Consider the following 23,266-nt stretch of genomic DNA (forward strand, 5'->3'; position numbering starts at 1 on the left):
GACCAATCCAGGATTGTTCCAATTGCTGTGTTGCCTCCCCAGCACAAGTGAAGCTGTTTCCTGCAATGGCAGGACACATTGTTTTCGGCACCCTATGCACCCTATGACAGTGGACCATCTTATTGTCCGCGCTCTTTGGCGATCCATGGATGCACACGGAGCACGCGTACGCTGCCTTGAAGTAGGTCTTCTAGTGACAGACCTTGTATTTCACCCATCTTCTGGGCTTTACAATTCTGCACATTTACTCTGGCCACTGTAATTCATACATGACTTCCTGCGTCAACAAATCCTCATAGTGCTGATGATGCCCCACCAGCCAAAAAGGGTCGAAACGCCATAGACGAGCAAGGCAAGTGGGAATGATCCTGGGTCATTCCGCTCACTCTCTTATCAACTATGTATTTGCATTGCAAATAATTAACCAATGACCATAAATACGCGGTATCGCATTTTCACCCTTCCACTGTGAGGTCAGATGAGTCCCGAGCACTTCCTGAAGCAATAAATGTTTCATGTTCACAAAGTTTGTTTGCTTTCATCATTGATGCATAATTAGAATACTATGATCATTTCCTTTTGTATATATTGATCTGTTTGTCACACTAGACCTCTGTTCTAATGTAAGCATTACATAACATATATGGTTTGAGTCAAATGAGAAGCTGCATTTAGAAACAGTAAGACCTAGGCTAACAGATCGGACTAAAGGGCTAATAATTACCGCTCTTATCGGAGAGGTACAAACTTTGATCTTAGCACTGGGTGAACATCCTTATCTTCTCAGCAGGCCTGCCGCCTGATATAGGTATTGAGAAGTGATGCGGAAGTACATTGGGTGGTGAGCGCAGTAAACCTCTGGATTCCCTCAGAGTCCTGAGTGCTGGACTCCAAGGAGGTGGTGGTCCCTTCACTTGCTGGTGCAATGCCATAAGAGAGTCCACCATGGGAATGCCGGGTGACTGCAAGTATGAGGACCTGGCACCAGAAACCGACTGCCAAGACGCACTGGGTAAGGCTGGCAGAAGATGCATGCCTTGTGCCATTCTGAAAAACTTTACAGAAACAGGATTTAGTACAAAGAAAAATGTCAGTGGTGGGTCAGTGCCTGACTAGGTCCAGGAGGGTCAGATCCATGCCACGTTTTCAGGCTATCCTCATAAGCTGCTTTTACATATATTTCTTTTTAGTTGAACTGGCATACAGAGGCTGTGTCGTGTTTAGGTCCTTCTGAACAAAATGTACATGCAGCAAGTCATGCATTTTCCTGCAGGGGTGTAGTTTTAATGAAATCGTATAAAAGTGACGCAGCAGTCCGCAGACCACGTCATATAAAGATAGCAATATATAAAGCCTTTTGACCGCCACTGTAATCATTTCATGTTTTCATTGAAAGCTGCATGATGAAGTGCGGTTATAACCCGTGCTAATTATCTTAGGTTAGAGGGGTTCTTTGTATTTACAGGTTAGATGGCACGTTGGTTAACACAGGGGGATGCTGGGGTCAGTGTCCTGTAGATGCACTCCGTGCTGGCTTGTGAAGCTTTGGCTGATGCCGGCAGAGATGCAGTCGCGTTTTGCAGCCAGGCACACACCCTTTGTCTCTCTTTCATACAATCCACAGAGCACCAAACGTACGTTATTTTGAATTTTCAGTTTCTCGATTCTCTACATCAATCACTCTTCAATCACTTTTCTGTGCTTTACAATAGGTCTTGAATTGGAAGCTTTTTAAGCTCCTGCTTGGGGAAAGTGGCTTTTCCAGTTCTCTGAATATAAATAGAAATACGTCTCGGTGAATAGGCGCCATATCCCTAATAATGCATTTCATGGGATTGGTTTAGAAGAGATAGTGACAGCACGTCAGCAGGGGAGGCTGCCACAGAGGAGGCTGCAGTGTGGGGGGTGAGCAGTCACTAATGCTGAGGCCACACCTCATGCAGCACGCCTTGCAGTGGAGTGCGTGTTGTAAATAGGCTAGTGCTGGTTGTTTTACGTCCCTGCATTCATTCACCGTGCGCTTGTGTCAGCAGGACACACCGACCTTTGTGCAGGTGGCCTTAATGTGCCCGCTGCCAACTGAACCTCGACGACATCCTTATTATCACTGGCGATGTTTGGCTCCCGCCCAATGCTGCACGAGCCAGATTATATATTTACCAAAGGTGGCTGGGCACGTGGCCAGCAGGGCTCTTGTTCCAAGTGAGCGGACACGTGCACGCTGCCATTGAAGCTGAGTAGTGTGCACGGGCACGTGGACAGGAGTGACCGTCACTGCTTTCTGGCACTGAGTGCCAGGTGGGTAACACAATCTGTCCCAGACATACCTGCTGAACTGCAGTTACAATGGCCCTCGGGGTGAACCCATAGGGCATGGTAAATATACATCACGTTGTTAGCATTGTGATGAACGACTCCAGCAATGTTTCTGCATCCACCATCCAGCTGTTTTTGGTGAGAACTCAACATTTTAATCATGCACCACAGCATCCTTTCTTGTTACGAATGTGTGAAGGTTTAGGATATGCGATTTCATCTATCTGAGTGAGCTTTCTGATTTGTCATGGAGGCATCAAGCGCTGTTGGAGAGGTCGAGCTCAGTAGATGACCTATGGAGCATGAGGTTGTTCTCCAGTATGAGGCTGCTCTCCAGCTTGAGGTTGCTCTCCAGCTTGAGGTTGCTCTCCAGCATGAGGTTGCTCTCCAGCATGAGGTTGTTCTCCAGCTTGAGGTTGTTCTCCAGCATGAGGTTGTTCTCCAGCATGAGCTTGCTCTCCAGCATGAAGTTGTTCTCCAGCATGAGCTTGCTCTCCAGCATGAGGTTGTTCTCCAGCATGAGGTTGTTCTCCAGCATGAGCTTGCTCTCCAGCATGAGGGTGCTCTCCAGCTTGAGGTTACTCTCCAGCATGAGGTTGTTCTCCAGCATGAGCTTGCTCTCCAGCATGAGGGTGCTCTCCAGCATGAGGTTGTTCTCCAGCATGAGCTTGCTCTCCAGCATGAGCTTGCTCTCCAGCATGAGGTTGCTCTCCAGCTTGAGGTTGCTCTCCAGCATGAGGTTGCTCTCCAGCATGAGGGTGCTCTCCAGCATGAGGTTGCTCTCCAGCATGAGGTTGTTCTCCAGCATGAGTTTGCTCTCCAGCATGAGCTTGCTCTCCAGCATGAGGTTGTTCTCCAGCATGAGCTTGCTCTCCAGCATGAGCTTGCTCTCCAGCATGAGGGTGCTCTCCAGCTTGAGGTTGCTCTCCAGCATGAGGTTGTTCTCCAGCATGAGCTTGCTCTCCAGCATGAGGGTGCTCTCCAGCATGAGGTTGCTCTCCAGCATGAGGTTGTTCTCCAGCATGAGGCTGCTCTCCAGCATGAGTTTGCTCTCAAGCTTGAGCTTGCTCTCCAGCATGAGCTTGCTCTCCAGCATGAGCTTGCTCTCCAGCATGAGGGTGCTCTCCAGCATGAGGGTGCTCTCCAGCATGAGGGTGCTCTCCAGCATGAGGGTGCTCTCCTGCATGAGGCTGCTCTCCAGCATGAGCTTGCTCTCCAGCATGAGCTTGCTCTCCAGCATGAACTTGCTCTCCAGCTTGAGGGTGCTCTCCAGATTGAGCTTGCTCTCCAGCTTGAGGGTGCTCTACAGCTTGAGCTTGCTCTCCAGCAGGAGGCTGCTCTCCAGCACGAGCTTTCTCTCCAGCATGAGCAACCTCAAGCTCTCTAGCTTGAGGTTGCTCTCCAGCAGCAGGGCTGGACCAGTGTAAGCTGCTCACGCGCAGTAAAGCCTCGGGCTGATGTGCTCCTCCATTCAGTCCAGTTTCATGTAGGATTCCACGAGGCTCAGTGGGTCTCGCAGTCATAAAGACAGACTAACAAAGCCAAAAGGTTTTATGTATAAATTCAATTAGTCCTGATATTTGAGAACGCAGAGGGTCTGGTAAGAGAACATACTGACAGGCCATGTGCATAACAGATAGGTGATAAATGGTACTTGTATCCCTTCGAGGATGGCTTGTCATATTTTGGGAATGTTGAAGGTGATAACTAGGAAATCAAAGACCATAATACACTGTTGCATATTTACCTTTAAAGGGTGTTTTTTGCTAACAGGGCTTAGCCATGATGTGGTGAAGGGAGAGCGGTTTGACTGCAAGGCGTGGTACTGTCAGTCATTTGGTCCTCTAAGGGTTTCCGTTTTTATTGTCATTGTTAATGAGATCCGGCTGACCCGGCTTCTTGGCTTGAATCATCTGTTCACATCTGTCTGTGTGGCTTTAGAAAAGTATTGTACAGGAGGCTCAGAGAACAGGAAGACCTTTGCCTACCCCCTGCTTGCCAGACAAACTGGGTATATGCTTAGTGTTCCAACATTAGTTAATCATATTGATCCTAAAGTCCCTTTTCCCGGGCTGCGCACAGCCCAGGCGGAGTGCATGAGCCTCTTGTGGAATGCAACTGTCCCCTCACTTGGAACCTTGGGGGCCTTCACAGCTCTGGAAATAAGCTGCAGTCAGACCCATGGGCTTGTGGCGTCTCCACCAAATCCTAATGTTGAAAATCATACTAAGAAATTAGTATTTTCTTATGCACATTCACATGTTTCTTTTGAGCTTGCCACCACTGTGTACTCTTTATATCCTTTATGTAACCTTTTACTTTGTATTACGATTGTATTACATGCTGATCACTTTTTAAACTCCCAATAAAAAAATGTGTGAGCTCAAAAAAAAATAATCATACTAACATGAGCAGACAGGAATTTATGGAATATGGAGCCTATGAAATACTGAAAAGTAAGTTGATCTTGCAGCCTGGTGTTACTTCAGAAGTCCACTTCATGAACCCCTAAAGAAATGACAGATGCTCAGGTCATAGATTGTCCCCTTTCCCCGCAGACTGGCAGAACGCACACACATGCACATTTCATCACTCACACCTCTACATGTACACATCCACAGACGTACAACCACATTTGCTTCCCTACATACACACAGGCATGCACATGAGAGAGCGCAAACAGACCTAAATGTATGAGTGCATCACACTTACCCGTAGTAAGCACAAATCATGAGGAGAAATGCCATGAGTGCTAGTAGTATCTGCAATTATATTCTGAATGTATAGATAATGTAGAGATTTAAGTAGAAATGGAACTAATACAGAAATGTGTGACACTATATGATTTTATTAGATGTGATTATTCCTGAATCCATGTCGTGTAGCTGCTAAAATGTAAGATGGCATGTGGTTAAACGCAGAATGTGGTAGGCCTCAGGGCCAGAGCTAGAAGGGAAGGGGAAGGTGTTTCTTTTCACGACATAGATTGGACTAATGTTTTGGTCATTGCATTAATGGGCCATGATTTATAGATGTGTTTACTGAATAATAGAATAAGAGTATTAACATGCTTTAATTAAATGAAGAAGTTGAATGCTATAATCATTATGAGAAATGCTGTAGGCCTGAAATGTTTTAACATTGATTTACACGTACATGTCTGGGCCGAGAAATGTTGCGAACCTTTTTGGAAGTCTATGAGAGTTGGGTTCTTGGCTGCAGATGTCTGTCTGCAAGAGAAAAGGGAGGATCCGATTATAAATAATATGAATAGAGGTCTGTTCAGTAGACGGCCCAGACATGGAGGAGGGTTCCGGAATGTTTTAAGGGGTATCAGCGGGCCGGAGAAGAGTCTGAGAAGCAAGGTCAACTCCAACGTATGAGGCCCAATACAAAGCAGCATGGAAAAAGCCAGAAGCTACACCACGTGAGGGGCGTCTCGTGAGGGGCGTCTCAAATGTTGTTGACTGTTTTGTATTAGGGACAGCACCCCTGGGTGGAGTTAGAGCAGATGCCTGAGGACCCTTTAGAGAGCGGATGGGTAGGCAGAGAGGGGTCATGACTGGAGAACTATAGGTTTTCACCAAGAGACTAAGAGTGAGTGACTTCCCTTGGGGGTCATTCACTGCTGACACCTTTTGTTAGGTTGAGACTTGGTTAAGTAGGGATACCATCTAGAGCAGGGTAGGGACAGCCTAACCTGTGTGTTTTCCTCCAACTTAAATGAAGGAGAGATCTCAATGTGCGTCAATGCTGATAGCTTTATTATTCTTAGAACTTGTGCTGGTAATTTCCGTTGCTCGTCTGAGGGCTTTCAGAGAGCACATGTATGTAGTTGGACCTGTGTATCTCGTGAATCTCATTCTGAGATGCCTGTATTTGCAGCTTATCCTAACCTTACAATAAACTTTTGAAAGCTAGAAGTTGTTTGTGATCTTTTGGAGCGGAGTCCTTTATTGGGTGAACTAACTTGGTAAGAGAGGCACTTTCTTCCTCAATGACAGGCAACAAAGGTTCAGTCGACCAGATCGAGGTTTAGATCAATAGTGATAAGGTATCGATCAAAATCTCGCCCTTCCAGTTGGTAGCTATAGAGGATGGTTGCCTTCTTGAGGACGGTGACCTAGGCCAGGTTAGCTTACCCCAAGGCCCCTAGAGATCGATGATCGGAAGAACCGCCCGCCGAAGAAGATCCGGATGACGTGAGACAGAAAAAGCAGCAGTATCGGTCGAGAGTGAGTATAAAGGGTCATGCGTGTTAGATTGCGGTGTTTTTGTATTGTATCTATGTTGTAATGTCTGGCGGAGTTGAATGTCTGTAGAGTGACTGTGGAACAGGTTGTGAGCGCGCGCAACCGGTGGAAATCTTAAGTTCAAGGAGAGCTTAAGTGGTTCGGGTGTATCGGACACCCAGAGTAATTGTCAAATAGTGTGAAGGGGGTCATGAGGTACCATTGATCACCCGAAAGACCGAGATAGGGGGAACGTAAGAGTGAGTGCGTGAGTAACGGACGCTGGTCGGAGGTTACTGTGTGTGTAAGCAACCTATCAGAGAGACGATAGACATTTCGTCAGTTGTGTTGACAATTACATATAGACTGTGGACGTACAGTCGAGGGAAGTGACCGCTTGGTCGGAAGTAGTCATTTTTCGGTGTATGAATGGGACGCATGCATGACCGGGAGACGAGTTGAGAAAGGAGGGGTGCTGCTGCGAAGCGGAGAAAAGTGACGTCAGGAAGAGTCGCGCAGTGATTGGCCGACCGGAGAAAGACCGCGCTGTGATAGGCCAGCTAGCGAAGACGTCAGAAAGTGTCGAGCTGGGATTGGCCGACCGGAGAAAGACCGCGCTGCGATAGGCCAAGTTAGCAAAGCCGCGTTAGGATTGGTGGATTGTCATCAGGAAGTAAACAGAGTAGCGAGGCTGGATATTGTGCGCATAATTATGAAGTGTTTTAAATGGCTGAGAGCGGCGTTTAAAAAAGAGAAGCGGGGATCGGATGAAGGGGAAGAAGCCCCGCCGGAGGGTACGCCGGCTCGTTACATGGCAGTGAATGTTGGGCTGCATACGATCCTTTGGATATCAGAGTGGAGTAAGATCACGGAAGGAAATGAGGAACTGACGTTCCCGAAGTACGGGACGTTCAGATTAGAGGTGTTACATCGATTAAAATCAGTCATGACCTCAATGAGACCCTTGCCTAGACCGACCCAGTTTGAAGCCCTTGATGCATGGATTAGGGCAGCGCATGAAAAAAATATGAACAGACGACAAGAAAGGGTGAAACGATCGGTAAGGGCAGTGCAGGATGCCAGGTGGGATGCGGATGCTAAAAGATGGAGAGTGCATAACATGGAAGTAAATAAACTGTACCCAGTGTTAGAGGTGCCCGGAAATAAAAGCCCCCTAGAAGAGGATGATGAGAGCGAAACAGAGGACAGCCTGATAAACAGATTATTGACAGACAGGCCACCCCCGTATAATAGAGCAGGGGGGGAGGTCGAGCATAGAGAAAGAGAAAAGGGGGGCAATGCAGGGGAGCATGGACCGCTTCCCAGTTCAGAGTGGGATCCTGAGGCAAAGAAAGAGCTGTCCCAGCCTAGTCAGGTGCAACAGGTAGTAGGGAGGTTTGTGGTACAAAGAGCGCCGGAAACGGAGTGCGCCACATCCTACGGATTACCAGCTGCACTACAGGTACCTGTTACCATAGGTCCTATAGTATCGATATATGACCCAGAGAGAGCAAGAGGGGAAGAACGGGTACGGAAGGACGGAGAAAGAGCAGAGACGGCAAGGAGGAACGATACGATCAATTCCCCAAGTCAGATGCCGATACCCAGAGAGTGGAGCACCCCGATGCACACAGCAGGGGATCCAGGAGGGGATCCTGGGGGCCCTAGATGGCCAGTGGATCTGAGGGGATCTGGACGAAAATCCTTTCAAGAGCTAAATGAGTACATGAAGAAGTGGGATGAGGCAGTGGAGGCTCACAAGAGCATCATAGCTGCAGAAGCTGAAAGGGAAAGTCAGGACAGCAGAGCTCGGACTCACTGCGGGGCTGGGGAGAGCAGCCCGGAGTGGGACTGGAGAGAGAGAGATAGTAGGGGAGTCACCCATTGGGCCCGGAATGGAGATAGAACGGACCTGGAAAACGGGGGCCCCGGGAGTGGAGGGGTGGCGCGCCCAATACTCAGTGAAGGGGAGAGGAGAACGCAAGAGTATAGAAACAGCTTTAAGTGTACTCACTGTGTGCCCGGCACCAGAGAACTGAATGGGAGTTGTGAGAGGTCGCACCATAGTCCCTGTGATGACGGAAACGAGCGCAGCCCAGGGAATATGGGGAACCAGGAAGGATCGTATCGGATACTGAGCGATACTAGGCTAAGGGAGAGTAGCGACCAGAGGGAAAATAATAGAGAGGAGTACGGTAAAAGGAGAGAAGCAGGAGAGAGTGGGCAGAGCAAGAGTGGGGGTAACAGGCCCGTGTTCCATCACCTTCCAAGATCGGATGGCCGAGCATGGGACCTGGAGAGATGGGAGCAAGGGAGAGCACTCATTAACTCTCCCGAGCCCAAACGTAGAGCTCGGAGTTGGGATGGTAGGGAGACCAGTGAGCCCCCTTCGAAAGACATATTGCGAGCTGAGATAAAAGCTAAGAGACTCGATGTCGCCAGCTTAAGGTCAGACCTGGATGACATGATAGATGGTACCCTGCCTTTAGAAAGAATGGAAATGTATGAGCAGGATGAAATACTGTATATGGCAAAGGACATCACTCGAAAAGCGAGAGGAATCCATGAGAAGTTAGTCGAACTAGCAGGCAAATATATGGTGGACCTGTCAAGAACCAAAGCATTACAGGGTAACCACAGGCTACATTATACAGATCGAGACCTAGATGAGAGGAGAACGATCGGGCTGAAAACGCACATAAGGGAACTGATCACTGGAATAAGGACATGGAGGGCACTAGATAAGTGGGAAGAGAGGTGGTCCAAGAAAGGGACCGTCAGGAGAAGCACGCTTGGTACGACACCAGGAAGGCTGCAGGGAATAGAAGCATACCCTTTGCGTGAAGTCGCAAATGGGAATTATGTACATGTCCCTTGGAGTAGGGGAGATTTAGCTGCTTTTACCACCTCCTTCCCCAAATTGCGGGAAAGCCCAGTGGAGTGGTACAAGCAAGTTGAGAGATTTGTAAAAATCTCAAAGGTCCTATGGATAGATCTGAACACGCTGTTTGACATAGTAGTACCAGGAGATCTGTGGACAGCATGCAAGGTTAGCGCTGAGTGGCCCACAACGGAGCCGGAGAGAGATGCTAAGACTAATGGGCCGTCCGAGATTGTGATGGCAAAATTCGAGAGAGTGATGACTTGGCTGAAAGAGAAAGTGCCAATGCAAGACATAGATTGGGTCAAAATAGACCGAACCAGACAGGAACCCAAAGAGACAGTTCACGAATATTATGAGAGATTGCTGAAGGCGTTTAAACAGTATAGCGGCTTGGATGTAATGGATCCAAAAGACATAGGGCAATTTGTGTCCAAGTTCGTCCTGGGACTGAGACCGGATATTAGTTTAATGATTCAGCAACACTTGATTTGTTGGCAAAATAGACCCCTAGACGAAATACTGAGATATGCCAGGTACTGCTGTGATGAGATAGACTCCAAGGCTAAGAAACTAAAAGAAAAATTGATGGTGGTACAGATGCAGGCAGCAGGGAAGGGGGGACAGCAGCAACAGCAGCAAGGAACAGGTACAGGAGGAAAGAAGCAGTACAGTCAGAACAGGGGCAATGAGGAGAGTTCCACCTTTAGACCCAGAATAGACATAGCTGCCTTGAAGAAAACGACAAGGTGCCACCAGTGTAACGAGGTGGGGCATTGGAAACGCGAGTGTCCCTACAATGTAGAGATAGGAGAACAAGAGGAAGAGGAGGAAGAGGTCCAGAGAGCGCCTACGAGAGGGGTGACGCCATACCAGGGAAAGGTGCTCAAAGGGGGGGGGGCTCCTCCCCGAGCCCAGTTCCCGCAACCTCCCCGAGTAGGGAATATGGGTAAGACCTATAGACAGATGCCCCTGTTTGTAGAAGGAGAAGAGTGCTATTATGTGGACCCATTAACCGGACAGAGAGTGGAAAGAGAAGACTGCACCCTCGGGGCAGCCTTGGAGGTGGACCAGAGGGGACCCTATGTCGAAGCAGAAGTAGCAGGGTGCCCCACGACATTTCTGGTGGACACAGGAGCCACTAGATCCACGATCAGATCAGCTGCAGTTCCAGACCTGCCCATGTCTGGAGAGACCATACAAGTGGTGGGGGTCGCAAACAGGAGAATAACCAGCCAATTGACAGAACCGGTACAGGTGAAAATAGGGAAGTACAGCGATGAGCACCAGTTTGTGGTTTGCGATTCAAGTCCTGTGTGTCTGCTAGGCAGAGACCTGTTGTGTAAATTGAATTGTACAATATACTGTACACCTCAGGGAGTGGAGGTATTGACCAATGATGATGACGCAGACTTCAAAGTTGCAAACTCAAGAATATGCGTGGAGCTGTACCCTACTTTGACAGTAGATGAGCTCCCCTGGGACTTGAGAGAGACAGTGGCACCAGAAGTATGGGACTTCACTGGGGAAGAGATTGGATTGGTCAAAGGGGTGGACCCAGTGAAAATTGTAGTGAAACCGCATGCTGAGTTCCCAAGAACACCCCAATATAAATTGACTCCAGAAACGATTGCAGGCATAAAACCCGTGATCGAGTCCATGATTAAACAGGGAATACTGAAAGAAATCGTGGGTAGTCCATGCAACTCCCCGATTATGGGTCTGCAGAAACCAAATGGGAAATTCCGGATAGTACAGGACCTTCGAAAGATTAATAACATAGTCGTTTCGTGTTGTCCAGTGGTACCGAATCCATCAGTGATACTGTTTCAGATTCCATTCCAAGCTGAGTGGTTCACTGTGATTGATCTTTGTCAGGCTTTCTTTTCGATCCCTCTGGACGAAGAAAGCCATTTTCTTTTCGCATTTAAGCTGGAAGGTCGCGTCCTAACATGGTGTCGTATTCCTCAGGGGTATACAGAGAGCCCATCGATCTTTAACCAGCTTTTGAAGAAAAATCTTGAAAGTCTAGTGCTGCCCCAGAAGTCAGTTCTGGTCCAGTACATAGACGACCTCCTCGTGGCGTCAGAAACAGAAGAAGCTTGCAGGGAGGACTCCATTGCTTTGTTAAATCACCTAGCTGCCAATGGGCACAAGGTGTCCCCGGGAAAGTTGCAGTACTGCCTGACAGAAGTGCAGTACTTGGGACACAGAATAGAGAAAGGCAAACGAAAGGTGTCACCAGACAGGATAGAGGCGATCATGAAAATGAATGCGCCTAAGACACAGAGAGAGGTCAGGATGTTCCTAGGGATGGTGGGTTATTGCCGACAGTGGATCGCGAACTTTTCACTGAAAGCAAAGCCCTTGCAAAAACTGACGCATAAGGAGGTGAGCGATCCGGTACCATGGGACAAAGACTGTTTGATGGCATTCCTACAGCTGCGAGAGGACCTGTGTCGTGCTCCGGCATTGGGAATGCCTGATTACAATAAACCATTTTTGCTTTACTGTTGTGAGAGAGAAGGTTGCGCGTTGTCTGTGTTAGTCCAAATCCATGGGAATGCCCGTAGACCAGTTGCTTATTTCTCGGCTACTTTAGACCCAGTAGCCGCAGCGTTGCCCGGATGTCTCAAATCCGTTGCTGCAACGGGTGTCAGCATTGAGAGATGTGAAAATATCGTCATGGGGCACCCGTTAGAGGTGTGCGTGCCCCATTCTGTTGAACTGTTGATGACCAGGACCAAAACACAGCATCTGACCAACAGCAGGCTCACGCGCTATGAGCAAGTTATTCTTGCTGCAGAGAATGTGACCCTCAGGAGATGCTCTGTTTTGAATCCTGCCACCTTGATGCCACTCCCAAATGATATCGAGGGTGATGATGAATGTACAGACCATGACTGCCTCGATGTGACTGAACTATGCACCAAACCCAGACCCGACATCGTAGATGAGCCACTGACCGACCCAGATGAAATTTTCTTTGTCGATGGCTCATGTGTAAGAGACGAAGTTGGGCAGTTGAGAGCAGCTTACGCTGTTTGTACAATTACTGGAGTTGTGGAAGCTGGGTGCCTGGAAGGAGTACACTCCGCTCAGGTAGCCGAGATTATTGCCTTGACACGTGCTTGCTTGGCAAGCAACCAAATTCGAGTCACCATATACACCGACAGCCAATATGGTTATGGGGTGGTTCATGATTACGGGCAGTTATGGTCTCAAAGAGGGTTCATGACCTCTTCAGGCTCTCCCATTCGCAATGGAGAGTTTGTGCGCCTGTTGTTAGAGGCGTTGCAATGTCCAGCAGGTATCGCAGTTGTAAAGTGCACCGCACATACCAGAAATGAGGACTTCGTCTCGAAAGGCAATAGATATGCCGACGAAGTCGCGCGGTATTGCGCAGAACAAGGGTACTCTTTCACAGAGGTGGAAGTGGGTGGAATAAATGTAAGGACTGAATTAGCCATGATATTGGAAACTGTTGATACTTGGGACGAACTGGCAAACATGCAAGAAAATGCTCCTGATTTTGAAAAAGAAACATGGGAAAAGGCAGGATGTGTAGTGGGTGAGTCCCATTTTTGGGTCTCAGCAGATGGCAGAGCAGTGTTGCCCAATGAGATGGTGAGCCCAATGGCCAGACACATACATGGTCCCGTACACCTAGGGAGAGACGCTATGCTGAGAGTGTTTAGACAGACCTGGTACAATCCTAAGTTTAGAATAGCAGCAGAAGCAGTGTGCCAGCGTTGTGTGACCTGTCAGCAGCTGAACGTAGGGAAAAGAACACCAGTTGCACTGAGTCACATAGGAAGGTCTGGAGGTCCATTCAATCGAATGCAGATAGATTTCATTGAAATGCCGAGGTGCAACCGCCTCCGCTATGTCCTGGTGGTTGTTTGTGTATTCTCCAGATGGGTTGAGGCATACCCTACACGTAGGTGCGACACCCTCACAGTGGCCAAGTTACTGCTTAGGGAACTCATTCCGCGCTTCGGGGTGCCGGCCTCTTTGGAATCAGATAGGGGAACGCATTTCAACAGCGAGCTTGTGAAGATGATTTGTGCGGCTCTGAACATAGATCAGAAATTGCATTGCAGTTACCGACCAGAAGCCTCAGGAATTGTGGAGCAGATCAATGGCACGATCAAAGCCAGAATTGCAAAAGTGTGTTCCTCAACGACCCTGAGTTGGCCTGACGCCCTGCCATTGGTCCTCATGAGCCTTCGTAGTACCCCAGACAGAAGAACGGGGTTGTCACCACATGAGGTGTTAATGGGGAGAGCAATGAGGCTGCCATCTGTCCCAACTACTGCACTGTTAAATATCACAGATGATATGATCCTGGACTATTGTAAGGGGCTGTCTGACGCCATTCATTCTGTGTCTCTTCAGGTGCAGGCTGCCGAGGTTCCATCGTGCCAGGGCCCGTGCCATGACCTGTATCCTGGGGACTGGGTCCTGGTGAAAAAACATGTGAGAAGAAGCTGCTTGGATGTTCGTTGGCGTGGGCCCTTCCAGATCATCCTGATCGCGAATACGGCTGTAAAGGTGGGAGGCCTGCCCAATTGGATCCACGCGTCACATACGCGAAGGGTTCCAGCACCTCGGGAAGAAACAGCTCCTCTCTCGGATAGACGTCCAGCAGAGGACCGAGAAGCCATAGAGGGGGCTAGCCAAGCTGAAGAGGTGCCAGCGGAAGCAGGGAACGAGTCTGACCAAGCTGAGGACGGTCAGTACAACAGCGAAACAGACGACGCTACAGAAGGAGAAAGTAGCTGGGAGTACGAGTCAGACACTGACAGGTCTGACAGAGAGCGAGAACAGACAAGAAGGAGAAGGAGTAGAAGGGCATGTGGAGAAGCTAATTGGCCGCAAAGAAGGAGCTCTAGCCTGAGGTCAACTCCAGAGATAACCCTTCCTCCGATATCAGAAGACTCAGACCCGGAAGAAGGTGCTCAGGGCGCTGAAGCACCGGACCGAAGGAGGTCAAGAAGAGTGCGTGTGCCAAGCAGAAGATACTCCACCCCTGAGTGGACATATCTGGCGACAAATGTCTTTGAAACAGGAGACAGGGAGGATTCGAGCGGTGGTGGTGTCCAGTTCTGAGCCCATCGTCACCGTGGAAATACGACTGTTGGTACCCGGAGTCGAACAAGAAGGGTCACTAACATTCATGCTCCCCAGACCTCCCCGCCTCAGCAAGTTAAAACACATGTTTCTCTCAGAATTGCAATTCCCCGACTTTGGTACAACGATAACAGCCCATGAAGAGCACAATCTTCGTTTGGAAATACTGAACTTTGCTATCGAAGCTGCAGGTACAAACCTGATAGTAGATGCTTAAAGGACTTTGTAAATAAAGCGAGCAGAAAAAGAAGATTACCTAGCGCCCAGGAAGCAGAGAATATTAGGGAACTTCCCTTGAGGTGATGGAGAAGGGCTAGGGTTGTCTTTATTGAACTGTTAAAGGACTTTTGCGAAGAAGGTTGTCAGCTTCCAGTTGTGTGGATTCTAAAGACAAAAAGAGTAAAAAGAGACTGTAAAGGAACGAGAAGAAAAGAACTTTGTGCCAAGATAAGAGAGAGCCATATTGTCTGACGAAATGGAAGCCGGCACCCAGAACCGCAGAGCTAAATGTATAATAGGTACACTAATAGTAGGAGTGATAATATTAATAGCTTTAGTGGTAACAATTTCTTATGTAAAGGGACATGAGGAAGAGGCGAAGGTAACTGATGTGAAATCTGTAGAAACGCTTACACCCACTGTTGCTGGTGAGAAAAGGGAAAACACTCAAGAGAAAGCGTTATTAGCTGCAGAAGCCCGCAGGTTACACGTAGATGAGTCCCAAGGAGACTTTAGGTCAAATGCTTATGCTAAACTCTTATATGAATACGTGGATGCCATGGAGGTTAAGGACTGTTACGTCTGCATGCAGTTGCCGGCGTCTGTAGATGAAGGCATTAGATATCATCACCTCCCGCTGACATATGGCATTACATGTAGCTTATTGCTTAGTATATTTTATGAGAGAGATAGTTTTGAATACTATTTCTCCAACTATGATTCAGTGTTGCCAGAAGTCCCAAATTATAAGCAGATGAACAAATGGGACTACTGGAAGAGTGAAGACAGATTGGCCAAGTTCTTCATTCCTTGGATTACCTTAGATACTTCACATGCCCGTAGAAATAACCTGACATGCAAAGTGTCAGAAGTCGAGAAGAAGTTCATAGGGCAGGTGGATGATCGTTACAGGAGACAAAAGATTTTGAAAAAATCAGGACAATGGAAAACAGATTGGACCGAGGAAGAGAAGGCACACAAGAGAAAGGGTAGTAGTGGTCCAATAGCTTTAGATAAGACGCAGAAAGGAAAGCTATGTCTTCACCGAGCCAAAACGTATTACGAAAATGTATACGTGGGAGAAGTCAGCTGTGAACATGCTTTCAATATAGAGTACTATACTAAAGATTTCCTGAAGGGAATGCAAGTGATTCCAAATGTGTATTTTGTATGTGGAAGAAATGCGTACGTGAGACTACCTGACAACTGGTATGGATCATGTTACCTAGCAATTGTTTTCCCCAAAATATATCATGCACAAGACTTAGAGATCATCGAGGGCAAGACATCATCGAGGGGAAGGAGAGATATAGGAGATGCAGAAATGGTTGGAGATGTCTTTGGAGCTATGTTCCCTCTTTTGGGACTAATCCTTAATGATGTTAAAATTAGACGACTGGCAACAGTCGTCGACAGGTTGTCTGCCAGCACTGCTCAGTCCTTAATGCTGGTAGAAGGAGAGATGCAATCGATAAGGGCTATGGTTCTTCAGAACCGTCTTGCGTTAGACGTCCTACTAGCAAAAGAGGGCGGAGTCTGTAAGGCTTTGAAGGTCCAGGAATGTTGTACTTACATTCCAGACAATTCAAAGCCCCTTGAGAAAGTTATTAGGAACATAACTGATATTCACAAGGAGATCGAAGACTTGAGTAGAGAAAATGTCTGGGAAAAGGTGGGCCACGGAATGAGTGAAGTTGGAGGGTGGATCTCCACCTTAGGCAAAAGCTTTGTGTGGTATATACTAAAACCTATCATCATAATATTGATCTGTGGGATCATATTGTGGGGATTGGTGAGGGTATTCAAATGGTACAGAGCAAGAAGGTCAGAGAGGGCCCAAAGAGAGCAGCTGCAGAGATTGGCTGCCATACAAGATAATCAGTACAGGAGTCTGAGGGCTCTGGAAGCGCAGAGACAAGTTATGCTAGCAATAACTGCAGTTTAAATGTTAGTGATGACCCCGAGAGGTCATCAAAGGGGGGAACTGAGAGAGCGCAAACAGACCTAAATGTATGAGTGCATCACACTTACCCGTAGTAAGCACAAATCATGAGGAGAAATGCCATGAGTGCTAGTAGTATCTGCAATTATATTCTGAATGTATAGATAATGTAGAGATTTAAGTAGAAATGGAACTAATACAGAAATGTGTGACACTATATGATTTTATTAGATGTGATTATTCCTGAATCCATGTCGTGTAGCTGCTAAAATGTAAGATGGCATGTGGTTAAACGCAGAATGTGGTAGGCCTCAGGGCCAGAGCTAGAAGGGAAGGGGAAGGTGTTTCTTTTCACGACATAGATTGGACTAATGTTTTGGTCATTGCATTAATGGGCCATGATTTATAGATGTGTTTACTGAATAATAGAATAAGAGTATTAACATGCTTTAATTAAATGAAGAAGTTGAATGCTATAATCATTATGAGAAATGCTGTAGGCCTGAAATGTTTTAACATTGATTTACACGTACATGTCTGGGCCGAGAAATGTTGCGAACCTTTTTGGAAGTCTATGAGAGTTGGGTTCTTGGCTGCAGATGTCTGTCTGCAAGAGAAAAGGGAGGATCCGATTATAAATAATATGAATAGAGGTCTGTTCAGTAGACGGCCCAGACATGGAGGAGGGTTCCGGAATGTTTTAAGGGGTATCAGCGGGCCGGAGAAGAGTCTGAGAAGCAAGGTCAACTCCAACGTATGAGGCCCAATACAAAGCAGCATGGAAAAAGCCAGAAGCTACACCACGTGAGGGGCGTCTCGTGAGGGGCGTCTCAAATGTTGTTGACTGTTTTGTATTAGGGACAGCACCCCTGGGTGGAGTTAGAGCAGATGCCTGAGGACCCTTTAGAGAGCGGATGGGTAGGCAGAGAGGGGTCATGACTGGAGAACTATAGGTTTTCACCAAGAGACTAAGAGTGAGTGACTTCCCTTGGGGGTCATTCACTGCTGACACCTTTTGTTAGGTTGAGACTTGGTTAAGTAGGGATACCATCTAGAGCAGGGTAGGGACAGCCTAACCTGTGTGTTTTCCTCCAACTTAAATGAAGGAGAGATCTCAATGTGCGTCAATGCTGATAGCTTTATTATTCTTAGAACTTGTGCTGGTAATTTCCGTTGCTCGTCTGAGGGCTTTCAGAGAGCACATGTATGTAGTTGGACCTGTGTATCTCGTGAATCTCATTCTGAGATGCCTGTATTTGCAGCTTATCCTAACCTTACAATAAACTTTTGAAAGCTAGAAGTTGTTTGTGATCTTTTGGAGCGGAGTCCTTTATTGGGTGAACTAACTTGGTAAGAGAGGCACTTTCTTCCTCAATGACAGGCAACAAAGGTTCAGTCGACCAGATCGAGGTTTAGATCAATAGTGATAAGGTATCGATCAAAATCTCGCCCTTCCACACACACACATTCACTCTCGTTGTCTGCTTTTAATTATGATAGAACTTTTGAGGCATGAGTGACTGCAGAGTCCGTGATCCTGGGCACTGTGGAATCTACCGAATCCCACCTAAAGTACATTTAATCATTCTCATGCCATAATTACAGAGTACGCCATTTCCTGATTCTAAAGGTGATAAAAAGAAAACATGAACGTGCAAAAACCACAGAAATAAAAAAGATGATGGTCCCTTATTAGTTACTCGCTTGCCACGACAGTACATTCTTATTAAATGTGTCTCAGAGAATACCTTCTGTGGATGTCTCCTCAATAGGAATTAAGAATCCTGATGTAGTTTCATTTCAAAGGGTACCAAAACTAGTCAATTCAATTGAAAGAATACATAAACATCTTTGCCATTAATTTTGTTTCAGGTGCCTTAATCTGATAAACTCTCAAAGATAAGAGTCTGAGCAACATTGTTAACATTTAATTTGCCAGAATATAAGCAAATCTTCGTGCTTTTCCATGTTCCAGATAATAAAAAACGGTGATACCCAATTTGCCAGAATGTAAGCAACCGCTGGCAATGTCGCAATTGACAGAATGTGGGCATAGGTGGTCATTCCGATTGCCAGAATCTAGACAACTGTTATTAATTTTCTATTTGGCAGAATCTTGAAAGTCCTTGGGTAACATTCCAAATGATGGCATTTGGGCTTTAGCAAGATTTGTACATTTCCAGAATCTAGCCATAACAAGAATATTGGCAGCCTTTTCGTCTTATTTAAAAGTAGAAATATTAAAGATCCTGACCAAAACACTCCCCGGTCAGCTGTACCAAAGATTCCCAGCAAAGCCTCGGTAGCCGCATTGCCGGGTCTCAAGGAGAACTCATCTATTTTGGTCTTTAACATATTGACAGTAGCGAGAACGAGTGCGCATCTGCGGCTGCTACTCCATTGTGTTACTGTTGGCACGGTTAAAAATAATTTCCTGTGACAGATGATTGAAGCGCCTTCCTTCCAGCCCGAAAGGTTGCAGAAGGTTTGTGTAATGCCCCTGGGATCTGTCCTCGGCAGCCCATTGTTTGACGGAGGAAGCTAGAGTGATTCTCTTTCTTGAAAACACCTTCCATGAAGCCGCTGGGTCACATAACCCCGGCTGGCAGCTCGGAATGCTCACCTATCGATATGGAAATAGACAACAGTAGACAGGATCTCGGCTGATGAATGGGACAGTATTGTTATTCACAAATGTGCCTCTCTGTTTATGACAATGATGCTCCCATTCTGTTCTACATATCTCGCAAGCCTAGAAAAATGAGAAATAAGATACACAACAAAATGAATGTATGATGCATTATGAGCAACAGTTTTGTTTTCACAAAGTGTTTATGAAGGAGACATAATGCAATGGAATTACACCTCTCCTCTTTTCTATAAGCTTCGGCAGATATCTCCAAAACTCTCACAAATGGGCCCTAACATTCTAACACATTTAAACATATTTAACTATAGAAGCATTCAAAATAACCCGAAAAGAGAAGATTTTTAATGGTATTCCATGTTCCTTTAATAGTAAAAGGCAGATCATTTTAATTTTCAGCAATCCGTTCATTATTAATAAGATTGTGTAATAATGGTCCTTTAGGCCATCGAACCCAGCCCATAACAGGACAAGGAAAGCGATGAATTAGAATATATATGCCTAAGTACATTGTATTAGAAAATATTTTTGTTTCTTTCCTGCCAATTATCTTGTGAAAAATTCTTGACAAATCATTGTGTTGGAGAAGACCTCACATTACATTTGGAAAAGTGTACTAACAGGAATAAGAGTAAACTTTAAAATGATTGGGCTTGGAACTATTGATACTACAACCAAGGCCTGCCTTCATAGAAACTTGCTGTGGCCTATCTGGAAAGGGCCTTCAGACTAGTGACTGTGATCATGGGCTTGATGTGAGCTGTGAAGGAGCTCCCACATTGCCCAAAAAGAAGTATCCACAAGGGTAAACAGGTTCCAATAAAGAGTATAACAAAGTAAAAGGTGCTCCATGCAACAATTATATTTTTGATTTCAAAGTAACCAAACAGTTCAATGCAATTTACAAAGATGCGTGAAAGCCTTCATTTTATTCAGTCAAATTCACATATGAAAGGCATGTACAGCAGAAAACAGCCAATGATTTTCGTCCAGAACACTGGACTTCTTCAGGACAAGAATCAAAACGATGTACGTAATAGTGGTGCTTCTAATTCACCCATCCAACTGTCAGTGCGGTGCATGGTCTTAGCGCTTCTTAATAATCGCGTCCTACATAAATGACCCGTTGTTTAGGAGTAACCTGTATATAAGTAAATAAAGGAATGGGTAGACAAATTAAGTCCACTCCTGGAGCTTCCAAATTAGGGGGCCATAGGGTGCATGAACCCTAGAAGCGGCACCATTCTTCTGTGGCCCCTCGCAACGAGTACCCGACTATGAATCCATAGGCGGGGTAAAGTAAAGTAAATGAACAAAGAGATATTACCCCCCGTACTCCCCCCAAAAAGATGGAGTCAAAACGGCCCCGTGAGGCTTATGATTAAAGGCTGCTCATAACATCCCAAAAGGGAGGGAGTCAAACCGGTTCCAATAAAGGTGGTAATGGCTCACAATGCATAGCTTGTGTCAGATGCAAGGCAATCCTCAGAGAAATGTTTAATTTGGTCTCTGTTAAAAACAACAATGGCATTCAATGCAAAGTGATTCCAAATTCTACATCGGCTCAAAGTAAATTGAGACAAAGGAAATAAAATGAGAATGGAGAAGTTAGCTAAAAATGTAAAATCGTGCATTGAAAACATATGTAAAAGTTGTTTTGTTAAAAATCTCCCACATTAAAATCGAAAACAGACAAACATGGCAACTTAGTGTTCAAGCTGGCCCCAAGCCACTCTGGGGCAGGGTCATCTTTATTTATTCCTTGGCTTTGGGGTCGCCCTCTTTGGGCACACCTAGAATGACCACAGAGCAGTCAATGGCTCCCCTGGTAGGGTGTTGAGGTGGGTTTTAAACTCCACCAACTACACCTGGATAACACCTAGTGTAGTACTCACTTGACACTTGCTGCGTCTTCCCCTACCAATCAAGCACTTGCTTTGAACTGCATGGTGGGTGCTTTACAGCGGTAGAGCTATGTCTGGTCCCAATGACCATCTCTAGTGTGCCGGTATTTAACTAGCTAGTGCTGCATAACGTTAGCAGATCAAATCCTGAATGAACTTCAGGTTTTGTCTGGGAGATGTAAGGGCAGGATTCATTGCCAACACCAGTGCACGATAGAGTATATCACGCAGAACTATGCTTAACGGAGAGAACAGTAGTTTCAAATCGGGCATACGGGACCTTTTGGATAGCATATAACTGGATGATAACAGAGTAAAGATTACTGAATTGGGTTTACCACAAGCAATAATTTGTTTAAAAATATACTTATAACACTTTGAGTCTGTTGGGTGAATCATAACATTTTGTCCAAGATGGAGCCAGGCCTGTTGCTTGTGAACACCCCTTCAACAACATCAAGTAAGGGTACAATTCAGTATGAATGATGGTTACAGTATACAGCAGGTACACTTATGACCTATGGCGAGGTTTGGAGGTCCATTTGACTGACTACTCGTACACTGGGGCGCGATTGCTTCATGGTTTCTTTAGTAATTCAAGATACATAAGGGCAATGCCTTTGACACAGGAATTCATGTACATAAATAGCCTCTCCATTATATATCCCATTCAGCGGCAGCATCTTAAACAAACGTATGGTTTAGCACAAACAGCCTCACTGTCATGAGTTTCAAGTGTAATACAAGCTCCATTGGGGGTGATCTGTACTGCTGACGTGGCAAATTATGATGCTGCCACCTAATGAATTATCCACATGGTGATCATTTGTTGCCCCCTCCAAGATCAACGATCTGGGTGACAATTATCGGGGGCATTAACATTGAGTGTAGGGGAGTAGTCCTGGAGGCACCGCCAGATACCAGCCACCACAACATTAAGCGGTGTTTGCCCAGACACCATTAGTTATGCTCACTGGACATAGCAGTAACATTTTAGTGAAGCCACGGCAGCAGCAAGATGGCCCTCCAAATGCAATAAGAATAAATTCAGGTCATATAAGTGTACAGGTAATGGGGGGGGTTCAGTGCTGGTGGTTGCCACCCCTGAGGCTTGGCAGAGTTACAGGGTCATCCAAAGGACATTGGTCTGAAAAGAAATCACAAGAAAGGGCCCAGAGGGGCTTCTTGCCTATACCCGGAGTCCTTATGGCAAGGTTCTGGGATGAAATTGACAGCACACCGTTAGTACCAAGTGCAGTTGTAGGTCTGAGCAACTGGGGACTTGCCTGGTAACACTATGCCTCTGCGGGTGAGTTCTTTTCCTGGACTATGGGGTCCAGATGTAGGGTGAACCCCCAAAGATACAGCAACACGTCTTGTATTCCTGGTCCTCGTTGGCTACTCAGGCGGGCACCCAGCTTAGATCATATCATCACTGACTGCCCTTGATTTCCCATAAGTTAACCCATTACTGTACCAAATAAACCTGCTACAGAACTTCCTCCAAACAAACTGGTGTTGTCTCAGTCATTCACTTGTGGACTTTATCTTTGCATTTGTTTGGTGTAATTAAGTGTGTGTGCCTGACTATTGGATATCTGTGCTGGGTTGATTTGCTCTTTCCTTCAAGAAACCCTCTGCCTTCCCTCTCTGTCTGTCTCTGATATACATGCAGGCACATTTGTACAAACAAATGTTTAGCCACATATCCCACTGCACTCCTATAACCAACCACACGCAAACAAGTCCTTTCTTGCGAGCCCAAATCTGGACTGAATTTTACTCAATATAGTTCCGCTTCTTGATGCCCATTGGAGTTTCGAGACCTTCGGGGACAGTGAGATCTGGCAAAGAAGGTCAGAATTGTACCAACATAGTCTGTGTGTGTGTTAAATGGAAACACGTTGTTAGAGATACTTACTTGTAATACGATTGTTCGAGTATGGCACTATGTGGTGCATTTGCTTACACAGAATGTGGGCACATAGTAAC

General features: G+C 46.3%; 1 protein-coding gene across 3 annotated transcripts in view; it reads left to right on the forward strand.

The window, feature by feature from the left end:
* The window catches only part of TMCC3 (transmembrane and coiled-coil domain family 3), a 291,867-nt gene that overhangs the window by 161,863 nt on the left and 106,738 nt on the right, over nucleotides 1–23,266 (forward strand). The window contains exon 1 of one of the 3 annotated variants that reach the window (XM_078675973.1): nucleotides 829–1,012. The exons of the other annotated variants lie outside the window; for them this stretch is intronic. Within the exon in view, the coding sequence (XP_078532099.1) occupies nucleotides 971–1,012 (42 nt within the window). The 5' untranslated portion in view covers nucleotides 829–970. Of the gene's footprint in view, nucleotides 1–828; nucleotides 1,013–23,266 lie in introns of those variants that run through there. 3 annotated transcript variants of the gene reach the window in all.

This window comes from Lissotriton helveticus, chromosome 1_1 (genome assembly GCF_964261635.1).
Source record: "Lissotriton helveticus chromosome 1_1, aLisHel1.1, whole genome shotgun sequence".
Taxonomy (NCBI): domain Eukaryota; kingdom Metazoa; phylum Chordata; class Amphibia; order Caudata; family Salamandridae; genus Lissotriton; species Lissotriton helveticus.